The sequence below is a fragment of the Branchiostoma belcheri genome, unplaced genomic scaffold (genome assembly GCF_001625305.1).
Source record: "Branchiostoma belcheri isolate BF01 breed outbred unplaced genomic scaffold, Haploidv18h27 scaffold37, whole genome shotgun sequence".
Taxonomy (NCBI): domain Eukaryota; kingdom Metazoa; phylum Chordata; class Leptocardii; order Amphioxiformes; family Branchiostomatidae; genus Branchiostoma; species Branchiostoma belcheri.
The window spans coordinates 2,003,026-2,023,929 of NW_017803987.1; the positions used below are offsets into that span (position 1 = coordinate 2,003,026).

Below are 20,904 nucleotides of genomic sequence, written 5' to 3' on the forward strand. Positions count from 1 at the left end.
GCCCTCTCGATATGAGAACCAATATCATATAAGACACAAGCAAGCACATGTTCTAACAGTAATACATTAAGAATTAATGAATTCTAGTAGCTGCGTTTTTTTTTCAAAGTAACCGTTAAAAATGAACAAACGTAATATGCAATAACTCATACGTTCAGTTACGGCCAAACAAGTCAAAGAAATATAGAATAACACAGAATTTGATAAAATGATAACTAAAACATCCAATGACTTTTGGTACACAACATTCTGTACAGACAATCCCATATCTCACAATACATATACATGTTTTACACTTTACATGATTGTCATTCAGCAAAATGATCATCAAACCTTGACTTATATTAAAATTCAACACCATATTCACAGTTGTAAGCCTCTATACGATGGTGGTAACATTTGTTTATCTATAAAACATTTTGTAACACGTTTAGATTCTTCATCACTTTCCTGGACCAACAATCCATACAAAATGAGAACTGTCACAACCAATGACGGACCTTCATCTTTCTTTCTGGCCAATCAGATCAAGTGTTACTCTCCTAAACATCGATATCTTGTTTGTGTCTTAAAAGAGAAATACTCAAATAACACGATATCATACAAATGTTCATTACACAAATAATGGCATTTTTCTATCTATATTGTCATGTAAATAAAAATCCCAAACAAAAACGCTTAATATTTTACAGACAGAAATCTGTATCCGATATTTTTGTATGAATAGTGCTACAAAAACAATTATATTACACCTAACCATAACGACGTGGTTACGTTCAAGTACAAATTAAATATCGATCTAAGCGGTTCCATATATGGTAATAGATAGGCGGGGTTACAGTTTTACCAATCAGAACACAGATACTGTCAATGAATGACGCTGATTGGTCAAAACATCGATTACACAATTTTCTCAATATTTGAATGACAGTTACGATAGCGACACAAATCGTTCTACTATGGTGCTCCTACCGACGTCACTGTGTTCTTTATTCGATTTAATCACTTTCTAGCTAGAACATATGAAGTTCTACAACTTTGCTAGAAAATCCACGAATGAACAACTTGTACGTAATATAATTCAAATCACCCTACCATAATGATAATGTCCAGAATATTCTATGAAGAAATACAAACATTTTTAGGGTGTGGGTAAAATGACTTTTTTATTTTTAAAAGATTACTTTCGGTGTTAGATGTACTGAGATTACTTTTTATGGACGTGAAAATCATACAAAATTCCCTGAGATGATTTTGGCATTTTGATATAAAATGGCACAAAATGGTACAAAGTCCAGGCTTTAAACAATCAAGGAGAAATAAATGAACTCTGAGACTAACACTTCATATGCTTTCACGTCCAAATCTCACTTTTTACATCTTAGAAAATTATTTTCTGTAAAATGTTTCGTTTATTATTTTCAAGGAAAACTTAATCATAACGCAATATTTCATTAGAAAAACTTTTGAGTCACTTTAAAATGCAGCCCTGCCAAATAACGAATTCGTACCAAACAAATTTGAAACAAACAAATTTGAGAAAAAACGACATTACAAGTACCTACCTAAAAAGATCAGTCTAGCTATACACAAATACTCCATAGTCCATACCTATACATAGTAAGCTAAAAAGTCTATGGGAAAATATATACGTTTACGAAGAATACATCTTAGCTGACGTTATAATTCAAAATCAACAAGGTTAATAAAAATTAGATATGCAGAACATTTGGATTCATCTAAACCCTTTTTAATCTTTTCAGCATATTCAGTACGAGCAATTTAGTATGTATTCTCCATTGCTCGCGTGTCTCGTCTTTTGAGTGCATTGTTAGCAAAAAAAAGTTCGGATTTAATTTATACTTGTATGTCGGCCTCTTCTTTGAAACTGACCAGAGATGAGGCGCCGCCATTTGTAGCCATCTGATTGGTGGGGGACAAGTCGATGTCGTCATCATCCTCGATGGTGCAGTCCAATCGGAGGCAATGGCGGTCACGTGACGAAGGGCTGGCGAAACCTTTGCCGCACTTTTCACAAGTGTATGGCTTCTCACCTAGAATTATTGACACGAAGAAAAAAACTTATTAGACCTCATCCTTCAAAAGCATGCCAACATAAATCCTAGACTTACAGCTGTCGAATTTTTACACGACCTCCTGAATTCCTCAACATACTACCCACTTTGTCCCACCCGGCGTGTGCTGCGTGCCGTTAGGGCTTGACCTCTCTGGTAATCAACTGTCAAAATCACCTTCCACCCCCATGCAACCGTTGCTACTTAGACGAACAGACACGACCACAACTTAGCCTGGTATCCAGTCTATCGTGGTTGGGTTAGGCTGTCTTCCGGGCTCTAATAGTCACTTAGAAACAAATAATATTCTTTATTCTCATCAATATGGATTTCGCAAAAAATATTCTACGTACATGCCCCTGTTATGCTTAACTGATAAAATAACCGAAGCGCTAGAAAACAACGAATACACCGTAGGCATATTTCTTGATCTTTCAAAAGCATTTGATACCGTTGACCACAAAATATTACTTGACAAATTACATATGTACGGCTTACAAAACACTGTTCATGATTGGCTTAAAGATTATCTTGCTAACAGAAAACAATATGTTACCAATGGCATTTACAAATCACAACATAACTCGATAACATGTGGCGTTCCGCAAGGATCCATCCTGGGACCCCTACTTTTTCTAATTTACATAAATGATTTAGCACAAGTATCTCAAAAATTATTTGCTCTTCTCTTTGCTGATGATACAAATCTATTCATGTCTCATAAAAATCTCAACACGTTAGTAACTACAATGAACGAAGAATTGGATAAAGTAAATAAGTGGTTTAAAACAAATTGTCTTTAAATGTTAAGAAAACAAATTTAATAATATTTGCAGGTAAAAATAGAAATTACCCGAAGGAAAACGTACAAATATACATAAACAGCAACATTATTACTCAAGTAACACACACCCGTTTTCTAGGGGTTTTAATAGATGCAAAATTAACATGGAAAAATCACATCGATCTTATTAGTAAAAAAATATCCAAGAACATTGGTATTATACGGAAAGTAGGAAATCTTTTATCTCCTAAAACATTTATCACTCTCTATTATAGTCTTATCTATCCTTACTTAAGTTATTGTAATATTATATGGGCAAGTACGTACACTACATCACTTAAACCGCTTTTTTTGCTTCAGAAACGATACATCAGGATAGCGTCAAAAGTTCCATTCACTTTCCCTACTGCACCATTGTTTAAAAAGCTCAAAATACTGTCCATAAATGACATAAATAAACTACAAACAAGTCTTTTAATGTACAAGATAATGAATAAATGTCCTTGCCTTCCTGAAACCTTCCACGACACCTACACCTTCTTATTAAACTCAGACATCCACAACCACTTTACACGCCAATGCAATTATTTAAGGTCCATCCAATGCGAAATCGAATCTCCGTCAATTTACAATCACGTACAGAGGCCCAACAATTTGGAACAACCTAAGTAGAACTTTACAAATTAGTCCCTCCGTCACCATTTTCAAAAATTATACTAAAGCAACTTTCATAAATAACCCCACACATTCTTAATTTTTGTTTAAGTTTCCTTGTTTACTACTTTTCATTACTACTTTTCATAATTGTAGATAGTATTGTATCGTATTGTATTTTATTGTTTTGTTTCATTTACCCGTTACCTAGTAAGTTATTTCTTATTTATCCGATTAATTTGAATTGTTAATTAAGTTATGAAGGGAGGCCTCCTCATAAGCATTTTATGCTTCCGGCCTCCCTGCACTGTCACATTTCATTTATATTTTCTTGTGTCTGTATTTTGTTTTAAAGTGCGAATAAAAACTGAACTGAAACTGAACTGAATAGTTTCCCCCGCCCAGCTCAACAGACCGGTAGGAGTGTTACGCTCGGGCGCGGTAGGGCTAGTTGAACCCCCGTCATGCAAAACCTGCCGGGAACCTAATAACTGAGTCGTGCGGGGAAGAGCTTCCGCAGCCCCGCCCCAACCGCGATAGACTGGACGCCAGGCTTGAAGGCGGATGTACCGTGGCCAACAAGTACATACCTGCGTCGTCTGTAGTACGCTGGTTTGTACTTGTCGGCCACAGTACAGATGGTTAGAGAAAGCGTGTGTACTGACCTGTATGTGTGTTCATGTGGAACTTGAGCTCGTAGGGCTGCGCGAAGAACTTGCCGCAGACGCTGCAGGCGCACGGCTTCTCGCGGGTGTGTGTCCGCCGCACGTGGCTGTCGTGCGCGGCGTGCGACGCGAAGGCCTTCCCGCAGTGCTTACACTTGAACGGCTTCTCCCCGCTGTGCTGGCGGATATGCGTCCTGTGGGGAACGACATAAAACACAACGATTATCCATGTGTACGTACACATAAAACAGCCTCCAGTTTAATTCTTGACCTGCAGTTTAATTCCGGACTAACTCCCATATCTCAGCAACCGCCCATCTCAGCAGATGGGCTAATATCGTAAACTATAGCTGCACATGATGTAAGGAATATGTGGCAGCCACCAAGGACCCCTTAGGAATTCTGAACTGGAGCCAGAATTCTTCAGAATTCTGGAAACCGGAGCCAGAATTCTGGGAACAGTTCTGCAGAATTGGGTTAATTCCCAATGGGTCCTCTAGGACCGTTTCATATACATAGTTCTTACATCATTTTACCTATAATTTACGATATTACAAAATTTCATTTCATGTTAATTCCTTGACAAAGAATAGATTTGTACAGTCGAAATTTTGGGTAAGTACAATTTCCTGTATTGGAAATTAAAGTTTATACTTGCTCTGTAATGACTCTTACCAACATAGAACTTGTATGATTAAGATTACTTGAATGTCAGAAACGTAAGATACTGGACGCACAGCGTACTGGATACAAAACGTACCGTAAGATACTGGAGGCAGTGAAGGCCTTGCTGCAGTACACGCACTTGTAGGGTCTCTCCCCGCTGTGGACTCGCATGTGCTTGTTCAAGCTGGAATGAACACACAACTGTAAATTAACACAGACACGAAACACGAAACCCTTATATTTACTTTGCCGTTCGATTTACATGGCTGTATTACACTATCATAGGCCCACTTTAGACTGGGAACTCTTCGGGGTGGAAAACGTTTCCTATGGCTTAACAGTTCCCAGTCTAAAGAGGCCGTCGGGGTAAAAAAAAACGGTATTTTATGGGGTTTTACGAAACGTTTCCGAAACCACTCTTCCTGCTAGGTCTAAAGGGAAAGGGTTTACGAAACGGCATGGACCATATGCTAATGATATGCTAATAAGCCCGAAATTAGAAGTAAATTTTCTTCTTATTATACAAAGTATTTAAAGTAGAATCAACCCTACTTAACTGCAAATAAATGTCATTCAGGAAGTGGAAAAGCCACAATATGACGCCTTACGAGTGTTTTAAAAAATCTTATTTCAATATTTGGTGCCCAAATTATACATATCTACTATCAGCTGAAATGTCGTCTGAAGACAACCGTGTAGAAGCGCCGCCTACCTGGATGACTGTGAGAAGCACTTCCCGCAGACGGAGCACTTGTGCGGGCGGTGTTTCTCGTGGACGTGGAGAATGTGGATTCTCAGCCGGTCACGCTTCTCGAAGGAGCGCGTGCAGAGGTGGCACGGGAACTTGCGGTCGCCTTGATCGACACATCTGGTCAAAATGAAACGAAACAAAAACAACAGTTGCTGGTGAGTTTTCCTTTTGTGTTGGAACAAAGCTTGAAATCTATAAGTATGGATTCTACCAGCACAGATGGGCTTTCATTCACAAACAACAGTTTTTCAATACGGATGTCTTTCCATAAGGATGTTTTAAAACTGACAATACCTGTAAATTCTTGAACAATTTACTACAAAACATCGCATTTGACAGAAAAATATCAATATCCTTCCTTACCTTGTGTATTTGAGGTGCTTGTCTCTGTAGTACTTGTAGGCAAACACCTTGCCACATCGGTCACATGTGTAGCCTTCTTTGGCTGGATAAAAAAGACATTGGTCAGCGTTATGGCAATGTCAAATTGTTGAGTTTTTTTTATTCACATAGAGTATTTGAATCAGCATGGAAAGTGGTGGGAATGCCGTTCCCGTTGCTCACCTTCGCCATTTTCCGCCACCGCCCCTGACCCGCTGTCCGCCATTTCTTTCAGCGCTACCGGAATTCCCATGAACTGCAGGTAGCAGTCCCCATACCACACCAGGAGCTCCGCACCCTGTATAATATAAACCGTAATGTTTCCCATATCAAACTTATACAAGCTACAAGCTTTCACCAATGAATGTCCGTTATATAATCATTTTTTTCCTAAATATCAAGTTCCTACATATCAAGTATCAAGTTTTTTAAAAATATTTTGTCAAGACCTAAATGTAAGTGACTCATTCCGTTGCTGGATTATTATGTTTACATTCGCAGAAGGAAAAATAATGTTTTTGCTCTGTTTCTTCTTCCTCATCTTCTCCAAACCAATTAGGTCAATGACCTGAACCAGACGTCTGTCACCATGGTAACTAGTGTTGGGTTACATCATGTTGCAATTTTATAGCAGGCAGGATTTAGACTCCTGTCACCATATGTATGAATTCATGTGAGTAAGAATTAACAGAGCAGACCATATGCGAAGGTAAACATACATTTGCTTTGCAAATGTCATATTTCTAGTTGTTTTTGAACTGGCGTTAAGTCTCGATGAACCTTCAGCACACTGCAGTGCAGACTGTTCCTGCTAGGGCGCCTCTAAGCGTAAAAAGAACTGAAACTGAGTCGTCGTACCTGTGGAATTTCCTTGCAGGCTTCGTAGTAAATCTGTCCCTCGCACTGGATGGCGATGAGGTTTTGCTCCTGCGCGTACCGGGCACAGTTGACGTACGCCATCCAATTTCCCGTCGGCCCCCGCCCGTCAATCATGTGACTCAGTTTGCCATCTTGGAAGATCTGAAATCAAGATGGCGGATGTGTTCTAATTAGAACTTCAAAGACAACTTCCCTATAATCATACACTGTGTTGAATGTGGCGTCAATCTGGTTAGTGGTAAGTCATCAACAATTATTGTGCACATACCTGCACTGGTAGCACTGGGAAAAAGTGCACTTTGATGATAAATTTTACTTGCACTGCACTTAGAAGAGTTAACCTGCACAATTATTATAAACCTGCATATGAAAGTTTTACGTGAATATTTCAATAGGTTGTTGAGTCATTGTGTAAAGATACTAGTATCTATTTTACACAACCAAGATTTCGGTGACCGTCTGTCAGGTTTTTCATGGCAAATCTTACTGATTCACATTGCACAGCACAAATGTTGCTGTAATTTATGCATTCCCCAACTCAAAATATTTGCATATCTAAATGGTTACAGAGATACTGTTCCCTTGCGTAAAAAAATCAAAGACTAGAGAAGTAACATTTGCAAAGCAAATGCACAAAGTTTACCTTCGGACATGGTCAGTCCATTTAATTTTTACTCAAACACATCCACATACACACGGGTAGAGCAGGAAATTACAACATTATGTAACACAACACCAGTCACCATGGAGACAGACGTCAACAAATCATGTCATTGGCCAGGTCAGAGGTTAGTGTTTGGAACAGAAGAGGAAGAAACTGAGTAAAAACAATATGTTTTCCTTCGGTAAACATAAAAATAACACTGATAATCACCTCCCACATATGACTGTTGTCATCGTCGGTCTTGATTTCACTGATGTTGACGACTTTCCCCACGAAAGGGCCGAAGCGAGTCCCCTTTGGCAGCGCCACCTGCTTGCAGTACACGCCGAAATGTTTGGTCGACGAGAAACGGGTCTGGAAAAATCCCAGGCCTGAGGAAAAAAACGATACAAACAGTGTAACGACAGGAATCGTTGAAAAGTTCACTATGCAGCTCTAGCTGCCCTACTATAATGGACGACTGCGATGTGATAGATGTTGGGCCAGATTTAGCCTGAGGAAGTAATACAATCTACTTTCAACTTTGATTGCAGACAAACTAAAACACTCTGAACATCAGTGGTCTATTCACTCCAATTTACAATGATAACCAAAATGACACATTATTGAGTTGTTACTGTTGAGTTGCAATTAATTGCTTTTGTTCACTCTGTGTTTATATATGTATGTTTTCTTCTTCTTGGCTTGGCTTCGTTTTCTAAGATATCATGGGCCCTTCCCTCTCCTGCTGCACGCCCGCTGGTGGCTGACAAGTCCGATTCGTGACCGGCATACTCTGCCACAGTGGCTGCAGGTATGTATGTTTTAACGTAACGTTATATGTATGGTGTACTATGTATTAGTTTCTTGCTTTTGAAAATATTTACCTTCGGGCAAATCTAGCATAGCTCGGTTGACAGCGTTCTTGTCTTTTCCTCTATGGATCCCTCCTACTGCTGTTTCTGAAAATACGTTTATTATATTGTAAACAAAGTTGCATGTTGTGGGGTTAGAATTTTACTGTTACGAAATGAATGTAATGCTATACAGACTACTGTAATGCAGTGAAAGCTTATGACTTCCTTTTCTTCTATTTAGAAATTGGGAAAGACAAATTGTAAACTTAAGGCCTAGATTCAGTTTAAGACTCGACAATGCAAATTTTACCTTTGTGCTCTGCCGCGTCTTCGGCTAGCCGGATGCCAGAGATGGCATGACCCGGAAGTACTTCGTTGATCTGGTTTCGGACATACCCATACAGGACTGCATCGACCTCTTCCTGTAAATGTCAAAGTAAAATAATATTAAGTATGTGAAGTATGTACATAACTTTAAAAAGTTACAGCTGGTAGCTTCAGAGCAGTATACAGTCAATTCACCAGTTTCCCATCCCCAGAATGCAATGCAAAAATAAGGGGGTAACCCTCATTGCATTCTGGGGATGGGAAACTGGTGACTGGTACTGGTCAACTCAAGGACTTTCAGATTTTCGCTGTTATAAATTTTGATGCACACCTGTGAAAACTGGAGGGATATGCTTGGTGCTGGGCCGCGGGGGTTCATGGGAATCGGTGACGTCAGCCCCAGGTCCCTTCTCATCCGGGCCTCCATCAACATCCGGGTCTCCAGCGGGATGTGTGCCGGGAGGGGAACAGGGATGGGCGCCATGATGATGTCCTTGGCGGGTCGCATGACGTCATGTGGTTTGGTGGCTTCCCCCTTCATCCCATTGAAGAGACCCATAGAAGCCAAAGACTTGTGGATGCCGTACAGTCGTGGTTGTGTGTTCATGGGGTACCCTCTCAGTGGGGTTTGGTTGCTCGTGGACAGCACTGGTCTCGCGAGAGCACTCTTCAGGGAGGCCGCCATGTTGGAGGACGCGGTGTTGGATGTGGAAACCGTCTCTGGGGAGGAGGACGACGTCTTTCCTTCGCGCTCTCTACTCTCCCAGGTTCCTCCGTTTGGTCGGCCATCTTGTATTGGTCGCGACTTGGTGGTCAGTTCCAGCGCCATCCTTCAACGTCTGTTGTTGTTCACCTATTGGTTGAAAAATTATTTTTTGTCTTTCACAAAATACACATGAAAGCTAACAGAAATGCAAAAGAGTTTGTAAACCAGACAAATTCGCCTTAAAGCTTGTAAGTCCTGTAAGGTTTTTTACCTATGATGCCATAATTACATGGTGGGTAGTATGTCACCCACCAGAAATGACGTCGGAATTTAGCCGGAAACAATATGGCGAACACATGACGTCAAATCCAACATGGCGGCGCCAATGGACGCCAACAAACACAATATAGGTTTTGCCATCTCAAATCTGTAACTTACTACGATATGTATTTGTATTATCATGACCTGACCTACAGATCCTTGCGGCAATACTACGTGTAGTATACTAATACTTTCTCTTTACTTATTCATCAGGACAATTCACTCTCCTATCTCTCTTGGCGCCAAACTGACATGCTCTCTTGCCTTGTCACAAAAGCAGGTCAGACTACAATAGACAATAGTCCAAGTCACGACTGAATATCTGTATTACCTTAAAAGGTTCCAGGGAATCTAGTTAAGCCCTTTTCTAAGCGAATCATCACAATGTGTACATGTTTTCTTGGGCATACATTGCTATTGTTCCTGACATACCAGTGTTTCTTTGTATGATATAAAAGGAGTGACTGTCCTCCATGAGGCAAAGTTTGGGGCCTTTTCTATGCCTGGTTGTGCAATGCGACTCACTACTCGTGTTTTGAGCCAATAGTAGAAGTAAACTGGAAGTGATCTACCCCTCAACGTATGTCATGCCCGTAGCCAGGGTTTTGAATGGGGGGGTTCTTCCCACTGCTTCAGGGGACCTCGAGCGCCGTAGGCACGATCGAGGTTCCTAGGGGGGTCCGGGGGCATGCTCCCCTGGAAAATTGTGAAAAATGAACCTTCTAAAATGGCATTTCGTGCATTTTTGAGAGGATTTCCAAGAAAAAATCAGAAATAAATTTTTGCTCAATGACAAAGGGAGCAGTTTTTCTACGACTCTAGTCCATCTTTTCAAGAAAAATCTTGGACCTTTACATAAAAAGTGGACCAAAAAGTGGACCTTAACATAAAAAGTGGACCAAAAAGTGGACCTTTGAGCCTTGTGGGGGGGGGGGGTTCCCCTGGCTACGGGCATGCATGTTACGTTCTTTTAGCAATATAACCGTTACACATTATGTTACTCTGTATTGCATGTACGTATACGTACTGACCCGTAAAATTGTCTCTGGGTTTTGGGCCACCTTTTTTCTGACAGAGGTTTTACAAAATGTTCTGAAAATTCTACGACTGTGAGTTTTTTTAGTTAATCATTTATTAAAGATGATTTTCCACATATTTATCTGTGGTGAACGGCATACTGGAACAGATATTCATATTAGGACATATTTTCAAAGCCACAATGCCAAACTTTCTGTTAATGTAGTTTCTTTTGCCTCCCTCTTTGGTTCCCGTGACCATTATATTACTGTCTGTATAAGAGGTATAAATTATAGGTAACAAGATCCACTTGTCTGTAACAGAGTGTAACCTCTGACCTCTCAGACAAGTGAGAGACCTACACCAATTATCCTCAGATGACTGACCCAATTCCTTGTCAACACCAACACTCCAATATCCTTATTATTACAGACACCCGTTTCCCAAGCCATATTGTAAACATGCAATTTTGGGTATACATGTATTTCTTAATTGAGGTGTAACCAAATAAAATGCAGCGTTGAAATGCTTTAAAAAGTTTCTAGTTCTAAAGCCCACTTCCTGGCGTCATTTCCAATTACAGACATCCGTATCTCAATCTATGCAAAAATCCAATTTTAGGCATTATTCTTAAGGTTCAAGCAAAGAAATGTAGCATTGAAATGCTACAAAAGTTTCTGAATCTTAAGCCCCTTTTCTCGCTTATTGAGGGCAGATTGTGTGAAGTTAAGGTTTTCACTTTGCTACAGCTTCATTCTAAAGATATATGTTCATTTTTTTGCAAGATTTATGAAGGTTTTCCCAAAAAAACACCCCTATGCTGGTTGAAAGACAGCAAAGGGGTCCAAGTCACAGCATAGGGGGTCCTTATGCTCAAATAGCCTAGTGAGAACTATGATTCAATATATACTCATCCAGTACACACAAAGATGTGCTTAGAAATAGATGAACGACTAAGGAAGACTGTAAACAATGAAAATCATCAGTCGCACAACATACTTCCCGACATATGGCACTTTCTTAATAAAGCTAGACTGTACAAGCTGGTTATACCAAGGACGGTTATACTGGCTACACAGATGCAGAGGTCCAACTATCTCTAAGTTAAAACTACATAACATATTGTAGTGGTAAGTAACGATACATAATTATAGTTCTTGCCTTAATGTCTTGAAGTAGTTGTCTAAACCAGGCCATTATTTCTAGTACCAATTAAACCATGTATAAATCAATTTATGTAGTCCAACAAACTATATATTGTGTTTAACTGTAACAGTCTAGCTTCCAAGCGACACATGTGATAAGCCATACTTGAAACATGTACAACTCTCTAAGTTTAAAGCATGGAAAAATACTTGCAATAATTTTAACGAGGTCATCCTTTCTGGTATCAAACCACGCAGTTTCTCGAACTTTTTAATAAAAGAGACTAAACGAAGTGAACTAAAATTACAGTGTAAGTCGCTCTATAGCATCTTTGATTTTGTATATTACTATTTGTTTAGTTCTGAAAGTGGCAACAGCACATGTTAGCATGCTACAAAATAAAGGGTTAAAGTACAAGAAAACATACCTAGAAATACCTCTTTAGTATCAGGGCCCAAAATATCTTCTCATAGACTCCCAGACAACGACGTATTGCTACAATTTCATGCACCTATATCAGAACTTTTACTCAAGTGAAAGTTACCTCAAGTCTTCAGCGTTGTCTATTGATAAAACTCGTCTTAACCAAGTAGCCTTTATGTAAGTTGTCTGAGGCCACGCCCCCAATAGGCCATATGTCCCAAACCTACCCTACTGGTCGGTGGAGATCTACTTTCTACCAATCAAACCGTATTGTTTTGATTATATCAAGCAACTGTTTAGTTCAACACGTATTGTTGGTATACCTTTGCATGTAAGTGCAAATAGAAGTTAAACATGTACATACTAAGCATGCATTTTAGATGCAGGAAGATGCCTCACTATTATGGTTTGACGTTTGCCCCATATTATGAAGCATTTGATAATTTGACATACTTTAAGCTTAGGGTCAGCCGGTTTCTTGTAGAACCGGTTTCCAATTCGCTGCAACAGCTAATGGTCATCAGTCTTACATTGAGCCTACGATTACTGGTAAGCGATGCCGTTTATTTTTGCATGGAAATTTAGTTGTTCTTCAATTTTCAGTGGTCTCGTATGAAAGAGACGGTTTTCATAAAAAGTTTCTATAGGTCGAAACGACAAATTTTTAAAATAGAAGAATTTATATTTTTGCAGAGTTGTCGTTGGAATTCACCAATTTTACCCCTTTGTTTTCATACTCACAGTGCCGAATTTTAAATGCTTGAAGCAGATGCTTTTCTTTGGTTTTAAATAAGTGCGCCACCTTGCGACTTTTCTTGGAACTACGAAGTACTATTAGTGCTGTAGGACCATTGAAACATTTCTATTGATCTAAAATACAACCTACAACCCTAGATACAGACGCACCAATGAAGACGCCTATAAAGAAATGCCATTTCAATAGAAATATATCTTCATTAAATCTTAGGCACACACAAAACGCATGCAATCAATAGACTGATCCTGACTGTCTATCACATTAGCAGCTCAACCAATGAGGGGAGGGCAATTATCGGTTCAACCAATAAGAAATGACTACATGTCCTCAAATATTGCCATTTCGACGTTTTGATGGAAAAGGGTGGGCTTATTGGTTGGGTGTATTGAAGAGACCCAACCCAATTTGCATATTTGACCAATTATACATGTCATATGCGTTGGAATAGACTCTATTCCAACGTATATGACATGTAAAATTGGTCAAATATGCAAATTTTCGTCATGAAATCACATCTATCATTGTCTGTCTGATATCCTGACATGATAAATTACGTCCATCTGAACTTCTGTGAAACCAATTAACTCTCATATAACCCCAGACCCCCCGGGATGGGGCAGACAATATAGAGCCCCGTCTGACGATGGAGAGGTAGAAAAAGACAAGAAAAATTCGATTAGATGGTTTAAGGCTAACGAATGTAATTTGTTGGTGGCAAAACCGGAAATATTCTGAATAACGAAATCTGTGTTATATTGGCACATACTGCTTCATATTAGCACATTTGCATCAGTATTTCATATTTTGGGCATTTGAAACAGTGCAGAAACAAGGCCCTAAATGAGTCATTTATTTTCTTTAAAAACAGTATGTCTCCCTTGCACAGCGCTCGAGGTTTGGTTGACAACGATTAAATTATTCTATTTAATATATATTACAGGCTCAACAACTACTTGATTGTTAGAAATACGTTTTATAATGTGTATCTATATCTATTAATAGCATCTACGCGGCAAAAGTGAGCAAGTTTTTTTTTTCATTGATGCTTTGTATATGCCTTTCTCCTTCTGAAATTATAGCTTTGTATTATTATTTTCTATCGATGAATTGGTGAATATTAATCATGATATGTTCAGAAAATATTGCATGCTATTGGCATTGTGGTAGAAAGGACTTCTGTTATCATTCTGTTTTAATATTTCATATTTTCATTTCTGTATAAAACAACCAGTGCTACTGAACTAGCATGAAAGCTAGTGGAGTCAATAAATTATCCAAAGAAACTAAACCAAAGACTATTACAAAGAAAATAGCCCTAGAGACTAAACAATATACAGTATATCTGTATCGGTATAGCCGGTATAACCGCCCTTCGGCGTAACACACCAGCTTCGCAGGCACGCGGCGCGGCAGCAGCTTGCTATATCACACCGAACGACTTGTTACACTCAATCTTTGCACATTTAATTGCAGGAGTTGTTTAAAGCTTTCTAGTGATGATGCCCCAACTGTGCTTGGTGGCAACGAGTTCCAGCCAGTCTACGATATAGTTCTGGGGAAATACGAGTTTTTGACTACCTCAATTCTTGGTTGACAACTCTGATATTTGAAGGCATGACTGTTTCTTGTTCTTTTCTGGGCTGGTATCAGATACTTAGTGGTTGGTACGTCCACCAGTTTGTTAGTCAGTTTGTACATCATGCATAGTCTGGACATTCTACGTCTGTCTTCCAGTGACCCCACTGTATACAATACAGGCGGTTACAGTTTACATATGTATAGATGCTGCTCTATCTATTGATGCCTGCATCTGTCACTATCTGTAAAAAGACGACCACACACAAGACAGACACAAAAAGTACAAGCTACATTTCACAGTGAAACAAAAAAACCCAGGGTGATAATTGTAGGAAAGCAGACCAATGTGATAATGGAGTTATACGGGAGAATAGAGGTGATAATTACTGTAAGTCTTACCACGGTCGCCATTGTGTCTTAGCTATTGTCCTATGGTTTCTTCCCAAGAGGAAGACAATGGCATTAGAGTTTGGTAGACAGTCGTGGGCAGGGAAAAAGGGGACCTGACAGGAAAATGTGTTAATTGCTGCCACTGCTGGAATAATTGACTGGATCAGTGAAATTAACATAACACAGAGACATGTTCGTTATATGGTTTCTCCTTCGTGTCGTGTGGTGTAGTGGTACATCACTGGACTATGAAACGGGGAGACCCGGGTTCGATTCCGGGTCGTACCCGAACAAGTCCGAACATGCGCCGCGACGTTGTACCCTTGGGAAAGGTACTTTACACGACTTTCCTCACTTCACTCATGTGTAAATGAGTACCTAGCTTTGGCTAGGGACGTCCCTCGGATAGGACGTTAAATGGAGGTCCCGTGTTTGGGAGAGCCACACCCCACGCACGTTAAAGAACCCACCACACTTATCGAAAAGAGTAGGGGACCTTCCCGGTGTGAGTGGTTCAAACATTACAGTCTGGTCTCAGGTTTGACATCTTTGAAAAGGTGATAGTCACCTGTTATGTCAATCCTTCCACAAATGTGGTAAATTGTCATAAAATAAAATAAAATAAAAAATCCTTCTCTATGTCTTAGCCTCCACCAGGCCTTTCTACGGGAATACGGATCATAGAATTCGGCAAAAAAATAGAGTAAAATTGGCCAAGGGAGTCCGGCCGCGGGGAGGTAGTTTCTTTCCCTCCGAACTGCGCGGCCAGTCAAACCTACAAGGCCAGCGTAGTTAGTCTGGTAGAGACTATCTATGTCTTAACATCATGTAATTTTCTCTTCATCGACTGTCTTAAAAATGTACTAGAATTCAGTTTTCTTTAGTACTTTAATTCTAAAGTGGTCAAAATTGCTATGATATCCGATTGTACTGAACTGAGCTGAAAAATTATATGATACTATATTTGTACTAGTATGGCACTCTAGCAATATGTGACAGGAGTTTCATTGAGATAATTTTTCAAGTGTATACGAAAAACATGTAAGTTTAGTTTGTTGTACAATTTTTCGTACGTTTTTACTCGCATTTATGACGTTGTAAGCTTGGACGAAGGCCGTCGTGCATTCCATACTTATAGAACCCCTGATCGTCAATGTGCATAAGACAAACGTTTTGAATCTCATATTTGTGTGTGTTTGAGGAGGTAAAAATTTCGTATCGCGATTATTAACACTATTAACGATATAACATGGGCATCCTTCGCACTTTTGCTTTCTGATACCAAATCATATGCGAAAACAAACGAAATTTGGAAGAAAATGGGCGACAATATTCTGATATTCTATGATATTCTTGGGCCGCAGGAATATTTGAAAATAGATCGAACTACTAGTAAAAACGGTGTAGTAAATTGTGATGTTACACGAAGATTTTCCTAGCTTTTTGTCAACTCTTCTGCGGTCTAAATAAGCTGTTCGTCGCCTTATAATTATTTTGGTCGTGTTTTTATCAGAATTTAACGTTCTCTTGTACATTTTACAAGTTCCGTGGAAGCCACAGATTCGTATGTTCTATAATATAACATAGAAATCTGAATCGAATCTCCAAAATCTTCAAAAAAAATGTATAAAAGGCTTAACTCTGTAAATGGTGGTAGACAAGTGTAGCGATAGCAGGGCTTTAGCCAGCTCGAAATTTTTTACCGTCAACCCCAGGTCAACCCAATTCGCGAAAAAAAAAAAATACCGTCAACGCGAAAAAAAAAATTCCGTCAATGATTACTTTTAAAGAATGTCTTTCACGATCCGGTGATCGACATCACGCCCTCCCGCACACTTAATGCATTCGGTGTTCTAAATACCCGTCAAGATTGCAGAATAAAAAACTACACAATCTGCAATTTTGCAGAATGAAAAAAAACTACAGTTCTCACAAGGAGACAACACGCAATGAACAATCCGCTATGCCCTTTGTTTTGATCCGCTCAAATCCCGCCGCGATTCAAGCCGCGGCCATGCAAATGAACCTACTCATGACGTCACAGCCTCCGATTTCCACCGAGCCGGCCCCGAGCGCTGACCGACAGCGGGCGATGTGGCTCAGATCTCCGACGATTTCCTTATTTAGAGCGTTCGGAAGACTTCGGGTAGCAAACAAAATGGCCGACATGTACATGATTTTACTTGTCAGCTTCGCTTCTCAACCGAAATGAGGAAGTTACAGCTCCTTTGCGGACTTTAGCGGCCATGAAGTTGACTTGGGGAAGCGCTGAGACGTGATTTCGCTACGGCATAGGGTATTTTGCCGCGGAGGGAGTTACGTGGCCGGCAAAAACTCGCGTGTCAGCGATCCTCCAGAAATCTTTATGCTGCCGCTCAAGTCTTCGCGCGAAGGAGGTCTGACGAAGTTTTAGATTAAATAAGGCCACATTGTGTGGATCAATCTCCGTTTTCTTGCGATAGTATGATTATTCAAGTACAGTATATTATTCAAAAACGTTTGATATTTCTTTGTTCGTTGTCACATGTTTATTTATCGTATTGTCATGTACAGTTTATAATAGCAGCGTGTGTCTGAGTCAAGCCATTGTTTTATTTTATTCTTATGTGGCCGTTAGCACATGTTGTTTTAACAGACAGCAACATTGAACAATAGAGCCAAGTCAACAGACGTCGGCACGGTCCTTGAAATCAGGTTTCCCGCCGCCGTGCGTTTGGAAAAGACGCCGCGCCGTGGCTCATTCAAATTCGCTAGGTTTTTCCATGTCTTTACCCACGATTTTTGACCGTCAATGTTGACGGTAAGGACTAAAATTTTTACCGTCAGACGGGACAAATTACCGTCAATTGACGGTAAAACGGGCGCTGGCTAAAGCCCTGAGCGATAGAAATGGCAAAAGCTCTGTACGTGCGTGTTGTCTATCTAATGTTCCGTTCGGAAATATAGGTTTGTATATACTTCTCAAAACATTTAGGAAGCATATTGAAATATGTACGGAAATAGGCAACGGAAGAATCTAGCAGCACATAGCCTATCTGACAACGAATGAAGTACAAAATGTATAAACCTCTTAGTCTTACATGTGCTCGACAACTTTTAGTGATGTGACGAAAAGGGCTTTAGACTAGTCTCACACTTCAGACGAGTGGTTGGGCTGGTAGCGGTAACAATGAGACTATTCCGAGTACATTTCCATGGTTAAAGAGAGCCGCGAAAATGCCTGGATACTGTTGATTTCGCTGTGCCTCTAAGCGCAACTCTACGAGATAGAACAGTTATAGCTACTATCTTTCTTTCATAGAATCAGCCACAAAGACAGCCGTTGTCCGTATAATTTTGGAACATGCATGTCCTTTTTGGTGGACTGTGTTCCCTTTTCTCGCCTTCCATTGTTAAGGATTCTTACTACAATAGAGACAATTGGTTGGGGTGGTACGATTTACATATGGCGTTCAGATGGATTTGTTACACAGAGGTGGGGGAACAAGACAACAACGCACGGAGAAAAACACCCCACGCCCTGTTTAGAGTCCGTGTTTTAGGGTTGATTTGAATCCTTTTTTTTTCTTTCCTTTAGAGGTAAGTTAACTCTGACACACAACATCGTTGGAATCAAGGACATTATACACATGTGTGTGTATAATGTCCTTGTTGGAATTTTGATAGATTATTTATCAGATTCTACAAAACGGATACATAACGAGGATACATTTTCGGCTGGCGTTCAGGCGAGGTAAAGGCTTTGGGATCCATTGCCGTTTTTAAGTGGAAGTGTAATTGTCAATAGAAAGAGACTAATCTTGAAGACTATGAAGACTACAAAAACAGTTATGACGTGAAAGGTAAAAAAAAAAAACTCTCCAACACACTAGCCAAGCTTTGGAAATTAATAGAAAAGGTAGCAAATAAGGAAATGACGTAATTATATTATGTATATGGTTTTATGTTGATGAGGGGAGAAAATCTCCTAAGATTGATAGAGAGCGATGTGCGACTCGATATACAAAGCACGAACTGTGAAATAAAGAGACAACATCCGACCCGACCAAATCGAAAATGATGGAAGCGCAACGCAAAAACGACCGCAGAGAGACTTTAACCCCGATCGAAAAACGGCCACAGAAAACGACAACGCATCCAAGCGTGAAGAAATAAACTGATGAAGCGTCCAGCTAATCCTTCGTTCTGTTCCACAGAGAGATGGTCCGTGGAATATGATGAAAAAACATGATCCGGCCCGAGCGATTGGGCCCGCCCGGCCACGCAATGTTTACTTTAGCAACATCGTTGTGGGTCTATTAAAGAGAGAAAGTGTCCACAAACGGGCATTCGGAGGTTTACCTCTGGGACTAACTTTATTTTCCGCGCGTGCCCCCTCACAGAAATGAGCGACTGACCGCTTCATTCTAATAATTGAAAACGTACCAGACTTGTCATCTGCATAGTCGTTACCAAAGCAAAGTGCGTACGTTTTCATTTTCCGGCTGCATTTGTCCCCCGTACAGAAGACCGGGGGAACTAAGATACATTTTGGACCCTCGCCTGATATAACCCTCTCACGCCTAATTTAACCCCATACTCGGGACATTACGATCAAATCCGGCCTAATTTATTTTTTCTGACCTTTTGAAAAAGGCCCTATTATTCACCTGCGACTTTGCGATCGCCTTGTCGGCTGCATTTGCTCTTTTTCTTGCTTTTCTGAAAACGGTAAGTCACCCAAAAACGCAACGCAGTCGCCCCGCTCGCGATGATTAATTTCAGCGGGTGGTGCTAACGCGGTAACAAGTTTAAAAGCGGCACCGAACAGTTGTTGGCTATTTAGCGGGGTCGCAAGGTTCAAGCCCCCGAGGTCAATTCGGTCAGTGATCGGTGGTTTTGAATGTACGGGGGCAATGGGGCGAAATTACCTCCGTGGATTGCTTGCAGTCGCAGTCAATAAAATTTGTTGGTGGCCTGGCGATTTAGCGACGGAGGCTCTCTCTATTTCTGTGTTGTCTGTGCCGTAGCGTTTAGTATTTCCAGCGTATCGCTCTGAAAACGTTTCCGGATAATCAAAATAGGCAACACTCTCATTAATTGGGACGTTAGTTTTTATTGGTACTTTTACGTACCCCGGCATTCTATGTTACCGACCGAAACTATCTAGATCTTTTGTGTTTCAACCTTTCAAAAAAGACCACAAACCTAAAAAAATTAACAAGAGGAAAGTAATGTATATTTTCTTACCTTATGCTATGTAGGAAATCACTTGCTAGAGAATAGTCGTTCCCGTTGGCGACACCGATGGACGCGCACCTGTCTCTTCGGGCGGACCTGCGACCCGGAACCGACTACCTGTCGTGGAGCACCCGGTGATTTGGCGTGGGGGTCAGGTCAGTGGTTCACCATGTTGTGGCATTAGGACCCTGGTCTTACTCTCCTGACCTATTTGGGAGACCCCTGTCTTGGGACACCGGGACGTCAATTGGAAGATACCAATTTCACACCATTAAAGGGGTATAATTTTCCTTTTTTTACACTTTCAAAAAGTATTCATTACCAATTACATCGTTCCATAACAGTTAAACTACAAAACTAGTATTTGCAAATATGTATATTAAATAATTATTGATATTACAAAGTTTAGGAAAAAATTGTTTGAGTTAGACAACTAAGTAGAAAATGGATTCTTCCATAAAAAAGGTGTACTACAGGTTCTGAAGTGGTCACTGATTGGCTGAGGTCAGAGTGCGCTGATGACTGGCTATTAACCTCTCTCATCACGCCCCGACCATCGGTCACCGCGCCTGCCCGCAAATTGACTCCCCGCCTGGCGCATTCCCGCGCCGAGCGCTTGTAATTAGCGTCCCGGTAAACGATCCACGAGGGACGGAACCTAAAT

The 20,904-nt window shown here is 40.3% G+C and overlaps 1 protein-coding gene across 3 annotated transcripts; it reads right to left on the minus strand.

Annotated features, from left to right (window-relative positions):
* Window positions 1–1,758: 1,758 nt before the first annotated feature.
* Window positions 1,759–20,462, minus strand: LOC109476312 (PR domain zinc finger protein 14-like). 3 transcript variants are annotated; one of them, XM_019777227.1, is made up of 12 exons: window positions 12,310–12,433; window positions 9,014–9,535; window positions 8,666–8,777; window positions 8,386–8,460; window positions 7,730–7,890; window positions 6,835–6,996; window positions 6,160–6,274; window positions 5,959–6,040; window positions 5,557–5,712; window positions 4,939–5,028; window positions 4,179–4,372; window positions 1,759–2,054 (listed from the first exon to the last, which is right to left on the minus strand). In XM_019777227.1, exons 2-12 carry the CDS (start codon window positions 9,509–9,511, stop codon window positions 1,858–1,860), a joined length of 1,842 nt encoding a protein of 613 aa, XP_019632786.1. In that variant the 5' UTR covers window positions 9,512–9,535; window positions 12,310–12,433; the 3' UTR covers window positions 1,759–1,857. The 3 variants fall into 3 exon arrangements, with proteins under 3 accessions (XP_019632786.1, XP_019632787.1, XP_019632785.1); XM_019777228.1 differs by having other exon boundaries at window positions 12,300–12,433; XM_019777226.1 differs by lacking the exon at window positions 12,310–12,433 and adding an exon at window positions 20,250–20,462 and having other exon boundaries at window positions 1,762–2,054.
* Window positions 20,463–20,904: the final 442 nt, after the last annotated feature.